This window comes from Wyeomyia smithii, chromosome 2 (genome assembly GCF_029784165.1).
Source record: "Wyeomyia smithii strain HCP4-BCI-WySm-NY-G18 chromosome 2, ASM2978416v1, whole genome shotgun sequence".
Classification (NCBI taxonomy): domain Eukaryota; kingdom Metazoa; phylum Arthropoda; class Insecta; order Diptera; family Culicidae; genus Wyeomyia; species Wyeomyia smithii.
This window is the reverse complement of record NC_073695.1, coordinates 9,944,468-9,958,498: the sequence shown is the minus strand read 5'-3', so window position 1 is coordinate 9,958,498 and position 14,031 is coordinate 9,944,468. Positions and strand designations below refer to the sequence as shown.

Here is a 14,031-nt window from a genome sequence, read left to right as displayed (position 1 = left end):
ATCCCTAAAATATTTTATAACAAATATAAAACATCAACTGCGACAATGCGTTTTATACTGATGGATCACTTCTCAACGGGTCCACTGGCTTCGGTATCTTCAACAATAATTTTACCGCCTCCTACAAGCTCGATAATCCTGCTTCTGTTTACGTCGCAGAATTGGCTGCAATTCAGTATACCTTAGGGATTATTGAAACAATGCCCACGGATCTTTACGGACAGTCTCAGTTCTATTGAGGCTCTCCGATCGATGAAGGATGTAAGGCACTCTCCGTATTTCCTGGGGAAAATACGGGAACATCTGAGTGCTTTATCCGAAAAATCTTCTCAGATTACCTTAGTGTGGGTCCCTTCTCATTGTTCCATTCCGGGCAATGAGAAAGCGGACACTTTGGCTAAGGTGGGTGCAACAAACGGTGATATTTACAACAGACCAATTGCCTACAATGAATTTTTAAAATTTTCACGTCAGAATACACTTGTCAACTGGCAGGCCTCGTGGGATAAGGGAGAACTGGGAAGGTGGATACACAGCATCATCCCCAAGGTTTCCACCAAACCTTGGTTTCGAGGATTGGATGTAGGACGAGATTTCATTCGCATGATGTCTTGGATTATGTCCAACCACTACGGGCTAGATGCACATCTCTTGCGTATTGGGCTGGCGAGCAGTAATCATTGCGTTTGTGGATTGGGGTATCAAGACATTGAACACGTGGTTTGGGGGTGTGCTGAATTCTGCGGCGCCAGATCTCTACTTTTGGATACCCTCAGGGCCCGAGGAATACAGTCCTATGTGCCAGTTCGTGATATTCTCGCTCAGCGAAACTTGCCATACATGCTACATGTTTATAGCTACTTGAAGAGCATCAAGGTGCCAATTTAACAGCGAAACAAAAAAAAAACATGTTAGTTTTAGTATTAGATTTAGTTTCAGCTCGTAGTCGGTAGCGAGGGTAAAGAGTTTGCCTCTAGCTTATATGCCGTACGTGCAGCAAGAAGCACCACACTCCACTTCATCCGGGGTCATCCGGTTCTGGTTCTGCAGCTGGTGCTCAGGTCTCTGATCAATCTCAAGCAGTTAGTTCCTCTTCGACTATGACAGCTGCGGTGGACCCTCCTCGGCAGTCTCTTCAAAGTTCGGTGGCCATAATTTACGCGGCCAACCGACGGTTCTGGTATCGGTGACGGATTGCAATGGACGGTTGCATACGGCGAGAGCGCTTCTGGACAGCGGATCGCAAGCGGATCTTATCTCGGAGAGGCTATGCCAGCTTCTGAAGCTACCCACAAAGGGAGTCAATATCCCAATTTGTGTTGTGATCGGTTCTCGAATTTTTAATTATTCGGTATCGATGGACTTCCTGGTCATCAAGAAGGTTACGGGGACCAACCGTCAACAACAATTCCAATCGGTAATTGGAATCTTCCATTTTGCGTTGGCGGATCCTGGTTTTTATAGGCGAGCATCGATCGATCTTCTTCTGGGTTTGGAGTACTTTTACGAGTTCTTGCCCTTGAATAGTGGTCGAGTGCAAATTCAGCGACATTTACACGTTTTGCATTTAGCGTTTTCGGGTTGATTGCAGCCGGCAAGGCCGATTTGGGAAGCCTGAACCCTGTCCCTTGTTGCCAGGCGACGATCAACACAAGCACCTTGGAAGAGAAAATCGAGCGGTTTTGGATGATTGAAGAGATATAAGATGTGCCGAAGCTGACACAGAAAGATTAAGACTGGCAGAAGCATATTCAAACGATCGTCGAATCAAAGGAAATGGCCTTGTGGAAACTACTACAGCTTGAACAGCGATTCGAGTAGGACCCAGAGCTTCGAAAGCGCTACAACGAAGCAATGCAAGGTTTCTTGGACCAAAATCACATGGCAGTCGTTCTGGAAGAAGAACTAAATCGCGATAAAGGCGCCCCTGGCTGCTATCTGCCTCATCATCCTGTCTTCAAGGAGTCAAACTCGACAACGAAGATTCGGCGGTATTCGACGGTTTGGCCAAGATGACATGCCCTAACGACAGGTCCGGTTATCCAGGAACCTTCGATTTGCTTCTTTGGTTCCGCAAGCTCGTTGCTCCCATCGAGAAGATGTACCTGCAAGCGATGGTACACCCGGATGACACTCCTTCACTCCGGATCCGATGGAGGTTCTCGCCATCGAAACCAATTTCAACGTACGATATGTCCAGGGTCACTTTCGTGATAGCTCCATCGTCGTTCCTCGGTATTTATAGCAACTGGCGCCCGACGAAAGTGATCAATTTTTACGAGCGAAGGCGGCGCTCGTTTTCAATTTCTACGTCGATGGTTATATCGGAGGAATTCGGAAGAAGAGGCTACTTGGCTGCGACAAGAATTGGTACAGCTGTTGTCAAAAGGTGGCTTCAGACTGCACAAATGGGTACTCGAACTCGAAACCAGTATTGGCAGGATTAGCTGCGGATAAATTGGGCACATCGTCCATTCTTAGTTTCGACCAGGAGCGTCTAAGAGTAGGAGTGTAGGAACGTGTAAGCTTACAGTCAGGGCCAGATCTGCTGAGCACCGATGTATTGGGTCTCACTATAAGCGGACAGTGGACTAGGCGTAAGGTGTACTCCGTCATCGCTCAATTATTCGATTCTACCGGTTTCACAGCTCCTGTTATTGCTTGAGCAAAGATCCGAATAAAACTACTCTGAGTGGTTACCCAGGGTTGTGATGATCCGTTAATACTCGTGTCCCCGTGGTTCTGTGGTTGTCGGTCGGCTAGCTCTTCCACACGGTTGTGATATCAGGTTCGATTCCCGATCAGGTCGAGGATCTTTTCGAGCTGGAATTTTTCTCGACTCAGCACTGGGGCACGGTGCGGTGTATCGTTGTACTTATCCTACAACATGCAAAATGTGCCGAAAACAATATAGATAACGAATTCTCTCAATTAATCTAGTTGATCAAGACAGCATTAGACTCCCAGGCTAGCGTGCGATATATATTATGTGGCAATGGGCAGATTTCTACTAATTACTTCCGTCACTCGCCAACGCCAAGGTAGATCGACACGCATTCACCAATCATCCAGTACTGACAGAGTTCCATGTATTCTCCGACGCGTCCGAGGCAGCCTACGGGACATGCATCTATGGCCATTCGATCAGCATGACAGCATGAAATCTCGTCTTGCTAGCCTGAAGAGGGCCACACTCACGAGGATAGAGCGACCGTGCGACCGTGCACGCGCTCAAAGTGGATTAGATCGAAGCTTGTTTCTGGTCAGGTTCCACTATTTACTATCGTGTTTGAAGCTGCCATCATACCTCTGGCTTACTATCGTTGTCAACCGGGTTTCACACATCCAGGAGATTACGAATCATGAAAAAGGGTCAGAGAATCCAGCCGATCTCGTGTCGCGAGGAGTTATGTCAAATGACCTAGCAGAGCTACCACACTGGTTATCGCTTCTCGATCATCATTGAAACACCCGGGAGCATTTGGAGTACGAGCAACCTTCGGATGAATTGCTGTAGAAGAAGAAGATTCTTGTGATAACGGAGCCCGGTCAACCGCATCCCCGGTTGGATCGATACTCGTGTTACTGGACGATGTTGCGGATTATGGAATACTGCGCGAGATTAATACGGAACTGTCAAAGTCGCAGATCGCCTTCTGCAACCCCGGTACTTAACGTCAAGGACCAAAGTCAAGGGCTAATTATGCATTGGTGCGAAGTATTAAACGGGGGTCATTCGCTATGGGGATAAAGGCGCTTGTCAATCATCGTTCTGTCTAGCAGGAACATTCATCGTTGAAGCTACTCGACCAGTTCCTAGACCAGCTCGACATACTTCCAGTTGGTGGCCGGCTAAATCGCGCCAGCGAATCGTACGCTTTTCAACATCCTATAGTTTTCCCTGAAAATCACTCTTTTTCGCGACAGGTAGCAGTCACAAAATCTCGCTCCATTCTGGTCCTCGTATGACGTTCGCTCAAATTCGGAATCTCACCACCGCTGCTTTCCTGTCAGCCTTGCGACGCTTTGTATCTCGTCAAGGTTTACCTGCAGTAATAATCATCGCGATACTTTCCAAGAATTTGCTCTCACAGCTCCAGTGTTTGAGTACGAGTAATACTCTCTTCGACAAAGTTGTAGTACTATTTGAAGGCTTCAAGTTCAAGTCATACAAAGTTGTCCAGAATTGTGCTTAATGAATGAGCTATCGACTAGCGAAAAAAAACATGCGCGAGTGATAATTTACATCCTTGAAAATGACTAATCAAAAATTTTTAATTTTTAATTTTTTAGCAAAATAATATTTAACTTCATATAATTGTTTCGGAAAAGTTATTATAATTTATCCTGTGTGAGGGAATTTCTGTAACTTAATTCCTTGAAACCTTCTCTAGTGAGTATTGAGAAGACTTTATTGAACTGAATATGAATCTCAATTGAAAAATCTGCTTTTGAAGCAGAAGATAAATACAAAAAGTGGATCGTCCTCTCTTCATACACCCTAACTTCGTCAGCACAATAAGCGCATCGGCCAAACCGAAAGGAGTCGACAGTGGATGCTAATGAACGTGGCATCCTTGCATGGAGGAAACTTCCAACCACAACGCCAAGTCAGCGAAATTTGCCTCTTCTGCAAGGCACCGTCGTCGTCGTCGGTGCTTGGGTTGCATATGTACAGCCCGACTGGCAGCTTGTTTAAATTAATTAATCGATATCGCATCGGAAAATCTGCTTCGATCGACAGTTTTCCACCTTCAGCCCAGTGGATCACGTTCTTCGGCGAGGCTGCTGCTTTTCTTGCCGGAGAGCCAGCTGGGCCAGTGCCATTACCAGGTCCAGGCATCATATTCATTACGATAACATTTACTGGCTAATAGAGCTGTTGAATATAACCTTTGGGGGTTATAAACGCGGTCCTTGCCGAAACCTCTCCTCGAGAGCATCAAAGTGGAGTATAATGGAAAAACGTCGTCCGGCGTTACCGGCGAAAATTCAATTGACGAAATCGTAATTGGCTAACTGGCACCACGAGCGGACGGACGGACGGACGGTTTGTTCGAGTCCAGCCAAGCAGTGAAGAAAGGCCACCATCATAAAAAGGAACGAAACACAACGACATCAAGGAAATACACGCCGTAAGCCGAGGGTAATTAAACGAAACGAAATGTACTTGTTTATGGGATAACATTTCCATTCAAAGTTTTTCTCCCAGCGTTTCAGAGGCCCACAATGCGCCTCATTGTATCGAAAACGACATCCGGTAATCCCTTCGTTTTTCTTGCTTTTTTTACTTTTTGCTCGCCTGTTTTCTTTTTATAACCCGTTGGGAAGATGTGACTTGGCATACTGATGGGCTGATTTGGAGAAAGCAGCATTCCGGAGCATGCCAAACGACGACGTCGGCTGCCAACTTTGCGGATGTAAACAGTTTAATTCCCCGCTGTAATACCGCTTGAAATCCGTTTGTAAAGAATCTCGTCGCTGTTATTTATTTCTAATGGCAGGTTCTGGTGGAGTTTCTTTCTCCCCCTTTTTTTCTTTTGATGAAAGCAAAAATCCTCAGAGCAGGATAGGGTGACGTGTGACGATTTGTTTGTCGAATGTGTCGAATAAGGATGAAGAAAAAAATTTTTTTTTTTGAAATTTTATGTTATTAAGGCTGCTTGTGATAATTTTAATAATATAAAGCAGATATATTGCTTTGTTTTGCTGCCCCGGTGTCGATTAGAAGTCGTCACTGCAGGCAGCCAGAAACTGCAACGCTTTGCAACCAGACCAAAAGAAAACGACACATTATTTACGCTAGAAGAAAATAGAAAAACAATTTATTCATGACACTTTCCAATTCACTGTCGCCTCTGACTATTGCCTCTGGAACAGCTCTCACAAAGCAACTGCAAAACTCCTCAGCTGTCGGTTACCATCATCTATATCCGCAGTGCCTTCGAAACCCTCCAGACCCGGACCAAAGCTCAAAGACAATATCATCATCATCGTCTTCATCGGTTTCGTCGTCGTCTTCATCATCGTCACTGTTCGATCGGGCAAACGTTATTTTCACTGAAAATAGCACAGCTTTGATTTATTTTCTCTAGCAGAAGACAATTAGATTTCTCATCCGCGGGGCGCCGGCTGGGGATGCGAAGATTTTCATCCCTCCCGGAACAATAAATAACGCCAGGATATTTGACCACGGTATAAACTCTAAGGGTGCGAGCTAAACAGGCGATTACATCAACACAGCCAGCCAGCCTTAACAGTGGAGGAGATTGATTGAGAAGAAAAACTTCGCACGCCATCCGGCCACCAACCAAGCTGATGGATTGGAGAGTGGCTGTGCGGCTCTCACTGCCGACTTCCTACGTCTGTGTGTGCGTCACTGCAGTAAACTTGTTAAAATTTATCGCTTTACCAACACTCAATTAATTCGGCGCTCAATTGGCTTAGAGGAATGTTTGCTTTTTTAGCGGTGTAGAGGCGAGATGTGGTTACCTTTTGAATTCTTTAAAAAGCTATCGGGAATGAAACAATCGAGGTCGCAAATGCATGCCTTGAGGAACAATTACTATCAATCCGCCCAATCGCACTATTATGGAAAACACTATCTCATAATCTTATGAAAGTTTGTATGTTTCTGCTCTTCAGAAATTTGCCATCTGTGATCATATCTGTGATCATCATACTGGAAACCTTGAAATATAAGTGACTTCTTTATTTAAAACTGACATCGATTTTTCCTTATACCGTAAAATCCGTTGTAACATTTTATCATTTAGCACTTAATGGCTTACTTTTGACTTCTGACATTTAAAGTTCCGAATTTTCACTAACTTTTTATTTTTCATTTTTACTTTTGAAGTTTAGAATTTACGACAATTCGGCTGTTCAACATGCCAAATTTATCACTTTCCGATTTTCACATTTAACATTTAACATTAATGTTTTATTCTTGAATTTCAACGTTTGATAATCACTATGAATTTTTGAATTCTAAAACTTAAAAAATTTTAAGGTGTTTTCTATTCGTCTTTTCGAGTTTTGATTTTTGACGTTCGACTTTCAGTTATTCACTTTTGGTTTTTGACTTTTAGCTTTTGATTCTTAACATTTTTATTTTGACTCTGCTTTTGTCTTTTGACTTTTGATTTTTGATTTTTTTTATATGTGACATTCAAATATTTCGACTTCGTCTTTCCACTTTTCACATATGAATTTTATTTTTGATTTTTGGCTTTCTGATATTTTGAGTGTTTTTTCCTCTTGGCTTTTGATTTTCGAATTTTTACTTTAATTTTTTTCTTCTCACTTTGAGTATTTGTATTTCAGTTTTGGCTTTTGACTTATCATTTTTGATTTTAGACTCTTGATTTTTTATTTTTTATATTTGGATTTCGATCTTTGCCTTATGACTTGGCTTTTGATTTCTGACTTTTAACTCTTGACTCATTAGTCTTGACTTTTGACTTTCGACTTTCAACTTTTGATTTTCGACTTTTGACGTTAGGCTTCTGATTTTTCGCATCAGACTTTTGATTTTTGATTATCGATTAAAACTTTCGACTTTCGAGTTTCAACTTTCAACTTTCGACTTTCGACTTTCGACTTTTGACTTTTGAATTTCGACTTTTGACTTTTGACTTTTGACTTTTGACTTTTGACTTTTAACCTTTAACTTTTAACTTTTAACTTTTAACTTTTAACTTTTAACTTTTAACTTTTAACTTTTAACTTTTAACTTTTAACTTTTAACTTTTAACTTTTAACTTTTAACTTTTAACTTTTAACTTTTAACTTTTAACTTTTAACTTTTAACTTTTAACTTTTAACTTTTAACTTTTAACTTTTAACTTTTAACTTTTGACTTTTGACTTTTGACTTTTGAGTTTTGACTTTTGACTTTTGGCTTTTGACTTATGGTTTTTGATTTTTGACTTTTGACTTTTGACTTTTGACTTCCAACTTTTGACTTTTGACTTTTGACTTTTGACTTTTGACTTTTGACTTTTGACTTTTGACTTTTGACTTTTGACTTTTGACTTTTGACTTTTGACTTTTGACTTTTGACTTTTGACTTTTGACTTTTGACTTTTGACTTTTGACTTTTGACTTTTGACTTTTGAGTTTTGACTATTGACTATTGACTTTTCACTTTTCACTTTTCACTTTGACTTTTGACTTTTGACTTTTTACCCTTAGACTCTTGAAATCTTGGAATCTTGGACTCTTGGGCTCTTGGACTCTGAATTCTGGGCTCGGGGCTCAGGATTCAGGACTCTTGACTCCGGGTTCTTTGACCTTTGGATTCTTAGTCTCTTGGAATCTTGGACTTTTGGACTCTTGGACATGCGAACTCTTGGACTCTTGTACATTTGGACTCTTGGGCTCTTGGACTCTAGGACCCTTCAATTCTTGGATTCAGAGCTCTGGGCTCTGAACTTTTGAATCTAGATTCTTGCACTTTTGATCTCATGTACTTATAGGCCGTTAGGCCCCCTAGAATCTTGGATACTTGAACTTTTGGGCTCTTGAACTTTTGAACTCTTGGACTCTTGTTCAGTTGGACTCTGGACTCTTGACTTTTGGATATTTGACTCTTGATTCTTGACACTTGACCCTGGAATCCGGACTCTGGACTCTAGACTCTGGACTCCGAACTAATCTCTGGACTCTGGACTCTGAACTTTGAACTCTTAGCTCTTGAATGTTGGACTCTTGAACTTTTGACTCTTGATCCTTGAATTTAGATTATATACTTCAATCTTAAGACTTCACACTTTAGAATTCAGACTTTCGACTTTAGACGATAGACATACTACTTTAGTCTTTAGACTTAAGACTTCCTACTTTAGACTTAAGACTTAAAACTTTAAAGATTAGACTTAAGACTTTGGACTTTAGACTTTAATACCCAAGAGTTTTACTTCTTAAACTTTACTTGTCACTTTTTTTTACCTTTTACTGTTAACTTCTCACTGTTCACTTTTTACTTTTTACTTTTTACTTTTACTTTTCACTTTTTACTTTTTACTTTTTACTTTTTACTTTTTACTTTTTACTTTTTACTTTTTACTTTTTACTTCTTACTTTTTACTTTTTGCTTTTTACTTTTTACTTTTTACTTTTTACTCTTTACTTTTTACTTTTTACTTTTTACTTTTACTTTTTACTTTTTACTTTTTACTTTTTACTTTTACTTTTTACTTTTTACTTTTTACTTTCTACTTTTTACTATTTACTTTTTACTGTTTACTTTTTACTTTTTACTTTTTAGTTTTTACTTCTTACTTTTAACTTTTTACTTTTTACTTTTTACTTTTTACTTTTTACTTTTTACTTTTTACTTTTTACTTTTTACTTCTTACTTTTTACTTTTTACTTTTTACTTTTTACTTTTTACTTTTTACTTTTTACTTTTTACTTTTTACTTTTTACTTTTTACTCTTTACTTTTTACTTTTTACTTTTTACTTTTTACTTTTTACTTTTTACTTTTTACTTTTTACTTTTCATTTTTACTTTTTACTTTTTACTTTTTACTTTTTATTTTTTACTTTTTACTTTTTACTTTTTACTTTTTTACTCTTTACTTTTTACTTTTTACTTTTTACTTTTTACTTTTTACTTTTACTTTTTACTTTTTACTTTTTACTTTTTACTTTTTACTGTTTACTTTTTACTTTTTACTTTTTACTTTTTACTTTTTACTTTTTACTTTTTTCTTTTTACTTTTTACTTTTTACTTTATACTTTATACTTTATACTTTTTACTTTTTACTTTTTACTTTTTACTTTCTACTTTTTACTTTTTACTTTTTACTTTTTACTTTTTACTTTTTACTTTTTACTTTTTACTTTTTACTTTTTTCTTTTTACTTGTTACTTGTTACTTTTTACTTTTTACTTTTTACTTTTTACTTTTTACTTTTTACTTATTACTTTTTACTTTTTACTTTTTACTTTTTACTTTTTACTTTTTACTTTTTACTTTTTATTTATTACTTTTAACTTATAACTTTTAACTTTTGACTTTTAACTTTTTGCTTCTCACTTTTTACTTTTTTTTTACTTTAGCATTCTTACTTTCGATTTTCGACATTCCATGATTGATTTTGGACTTATACTTTTGAATTTCAATTCGTTTCCTTTCACTTCTCAATTTTTAATTCTTAGTTTTGACTCTAGCTCTCATTTTTTTTACTCTTGCTTTTACTTTCGATTTTTGTTATTTATATTTTGACTTCCTTACTTCGATTATTTCTTTTATTGAATTTTGATTTATCAATTCTTGCTTTCGACTTCTGTTTGGTTTTATTCCTGCATTTTTTCAAAAAATGTTGGATTAAGGACTTTAAATTTTAATTTTTCCCTCTCTTTGATTTTGAACCTTACATTTTGTACTTTTGCTTTTTTATTAATAATTTTTGATTTTCGACATTTTAGTTTGGAATTTTGTTTTTGTCTTTCGATTTTTTGCTTCTGAGTTTCAATTTTACATGTACTTATATCTTTTGACTTCTTTATTTTTCGGTTTGTAATTTTTACTTTTTCTTTCTTTCTTCTTTCTTTTGACTCTTAATGTGTGATTTTTGATTTTTCAGTTCTTCTCATTTACTTTTGATTTCCATTTATTTTGTTTTTGATTTCAAACCTTTGAACCAAAATTTAATTTTTGACCTTGAACTAAAAGATCTATTTGTCATTTGATTTGAGATCTTTAATTTTCAGGACTTTATCTTTCGGAAATGTTGAGTTTAGTTTTAACCCAAGAATTTTTTTGTATTTTTTTCGATAATTTTTCCGCTTCTGTAGAACACTCTGTTCGTGATGACATTAGGATAAATCTTGTCAGAAAATCGCAGATCCTATATATGACATGAATATTAGAAAAAAATTGTTTTTTTGAGAGATTCTTTCAAATAAATTTGATCATTAAAGTCATTAGTTGTAACGGAAATGTTCTCTACGGTAACCAAACTCCTCCTAGTGATAAGCACAGAAATAAGCTAGTGTTTAGTCATTACTGTTAATCAATTTAGATTTGATGGGTTTAAAGAGCAAGAATTTTCAAGATAAAAAATATAAAGTAAGAAGAATGACGTTTTGAGTCAACATCATCTCGAAAAAAATTTGTGTACTTTTCTAATCCAAAGTATTATGAGTAACCTTTTTTACGCATTTGACTTCTTACATATGCGCTGTTATTCACGACAGAGCCTTCAAAGTATTCAATTTCGGTTACTTTAACTTCCAGGACATATATAAAATTATTACGGAAAAAAACTTAAATCAAATTAGTTCTAACGCATGGCACGTTCTGAAAATCAGAAAACAATGATAAAAAATCTAGCCACCCAAGTTACGCCCCACCCCTTCCTCTTCTCACCTTCCGTACTTTCCACCAACTGGGGACAGGCAAGGAGCACAAAGACGCAGCATTTCCCACGCGCTCGTAAATTCATCAGTGAATCGTTTTTACAGCACCGAATGACGTTTTTAGCGCCACTTCGAGAAAGCAAAAAAACGGAAAACGGAGCAAACGATTAAGCCGCTTTCATACGCCCGGGTATCCCTCATTGCCGCACGGAACCCGTTACTTGTACGTGAACCCTAATCCGCGTTTTTCGTCATTTTTCCGCCAACCAACGAGCATTTCAAGCATTCGCAGCATTTCACAGTATCAACGATCAACGGTTGGTGGCCTGAAGCAGGCGGCTGCCGTGGAAGTAAAGGTAATCCACGTTGAGCTGTCGCGGAATCACGTACGGCTCACGCTACGCGCTTAAATTAATCCAATTCCGCGAGAAAGAACTTTCCGCCTAGTCGGCTTGATGAAATATACCTTTCCGAAAGCGCCAGACGACGAATGAATGGGCTGTCAAAACTCACAATTTCTTCCGCCTAAAGCGCAATGTAAATTCGGTTTGAAATTTATTGGTTGGTAATCCGGTTTTACGCGAAATAAAATTCCTATCACCAGGGGAAGCCCGCCATATTTGGTATTTTGTTTTGAGGCATAAACTAAACTGAAAAAAGCAACAAAGCAAAAACTATTGGTTTATTATAATATTCTTTACAGTATGGCGAAATGCAAATGCCGAAACCGAAACTAGAAACGATCATTTGTTAATAATACTCTATTTGGGAGTCAACAAAAATATACAAATCAGTTAAGCCGCTGGGTAACTCGGTGACTTTACAGTTCACTAAGTTAATGCAGGTTAAAACTTACCTAGACCTCCGCGTCGTGGGGTCTTTCATCACCATGACTTCTGTGATTTCTCCGAATTTGCTAAAATAATCCCTAAGACTTTCTGTAAATAAAAGAGCAGACGAGAGAAAAAAATAATTATTAAACGAGTTACGGAACAGAACCAAAAATAAAAGAGTAGCTTATTATATCAGAGTTCAAAGTGTCAACCTCAACCATTCCTCAGTATCGGTGGACCCAATCTAGAACCGCTTTATTCAACGAGCCGAGAGCTTATTTTCATGGAAATTTCCCAATCTCAACCCTTAGGTGAACCACTTGTGCACTTTGAAGCCAGAAACAAAAGCCGCCTCGCTTCCTCTCGTCTCTGCACCACCAGAAGCACCCGAAACCTTTTTAAGTGAAGGAACATTTGCACACTAGCGAAAGATCGTTACCGCCTCACCGCAATCGTTTCCTTGGTGGTAGGTCACATGGTTAATCCTTTCTCTCACTTGCATTCCTTACTTTTCACAGGATTTCATGCTGGAAAAATGTTACCTAGGCTACCGCTGCTACTTCTGATGACGGGCAAAACATTTACCCAGTTATGGCCAGTCATTGAAGTTACGGAATGCGATTACCTCGCCGTTTGTCGTTCGCTATCTCGCCGCCGTACGTTTTAACCTCGGTGCTCGCCAGGATCATCACTTTGGTTCGGAGTCACCCTGCTAATCTGGAGGACCATCCGAGCGACCGAACAACCGTCGGAAAGCAAAGTTACATTATCACTTTGGTCGGTTTTTATATGGCCGAGCTCTTTTGCTAGATTCTGTAATACGAGTCCTGTGGTGAATGGCGAGAAAATTTAACGAGTAGAGAAAGAGTGAGGGACAGGTAGCAGCAGAAGCAGCAGTAGCCGTGCAGCAACATCGAAGGAAAATTGAAACATGTCCTCAGCTGCGCTATCTCTGGGGCCTTGCCAACAGGCTAAACGATGACGGTCCACTCAGTTTTCCCATTCTTTATGCATCGCATCCCTTCGAATCAATATTCACCTTTCATGAAGCGGCGAATTGCAATTTTATGTTACAGGCTTCGGAAAAGGAAATGAATATATCAGATGAAATAGTGTAAGACTACCTATTTACGCACAAGTTGTATGAAAAAGTAGCCATACCCCAAAAAAGTTGGAATTTCATCGTAAAATTGGTTTTACCTGAGAGCAATCCCATGCAACATACGACAATTTAATTATATACTAGAGATGCCATTTTGTGTTATTAGTTTTCTTTGTTTCACGACTTATTTTTGTGAAGTGCTTATGTAAATAAGGTGTCGAAGTTAACAACTATTTTCAGAGCAAATAATAATAAAGTTTTAGATAGTAATTTTATCTCCCCGAAAAAATGAACACTGCGAAAAATTAAATAAAAAAAAGGAATTATCTCAACAAGTTTATTTTATAAAATTTGTTTTTTAACTGAAAATGGTTTGTTAAACACTGATGTTTTTTGATCGGGTAGAAACGAGGAAAATATGATCCAATTAAAAAAAAACAATTATTTTATATGGGCCAAAATGGTTTACTATAGACGCTAGAAATATCTATATCATTAATAGTAACTCTGCGATGGAGATGGTCTCAAAGTTAGATTTATCTCAGTCTAAAACCCCGCACATCAAGTTCCTTCTAAAATAATTATTTTTTCTAAAAATATAATTTTTTTTAATATAAACTACAAAATATTGACTAAACAATAAAACCCGTCCGATCATGGAGAAATCAAAGAATACTCTGATTTGTTAACTTTGTGTCATTTTAACTTTTATACTTGTTTTTTC

General features: G+C 38.1%; 1 protein-coding gene across 2 annotated transcripts in view; it reads right to left on the bottom strand.

Annotated features, from left to right (window-relative positions):
* The window catches only part of LOC129726076 (RNA-binding protein Musashi homolog Rbp6), a 1,668,991-nt gene that overhangs the window by 963,992 nt on the left and 690,968 nt on the right, over window positions 1-14,031 (bottom strand). For both annotated transcript variants that reach the window (XM_055682685.1, XM_055682686.1), the window contains exon 3: window positions 12,229-12,310. In XM_055682685.1, coding sequence (XP_055538660.1) covers window positions 12,229-12,310 — 82 coding nt within the window. The remainder of the gene's footprint in view (window positions 1-12,228; window positions 12,311-14,031) is intronic.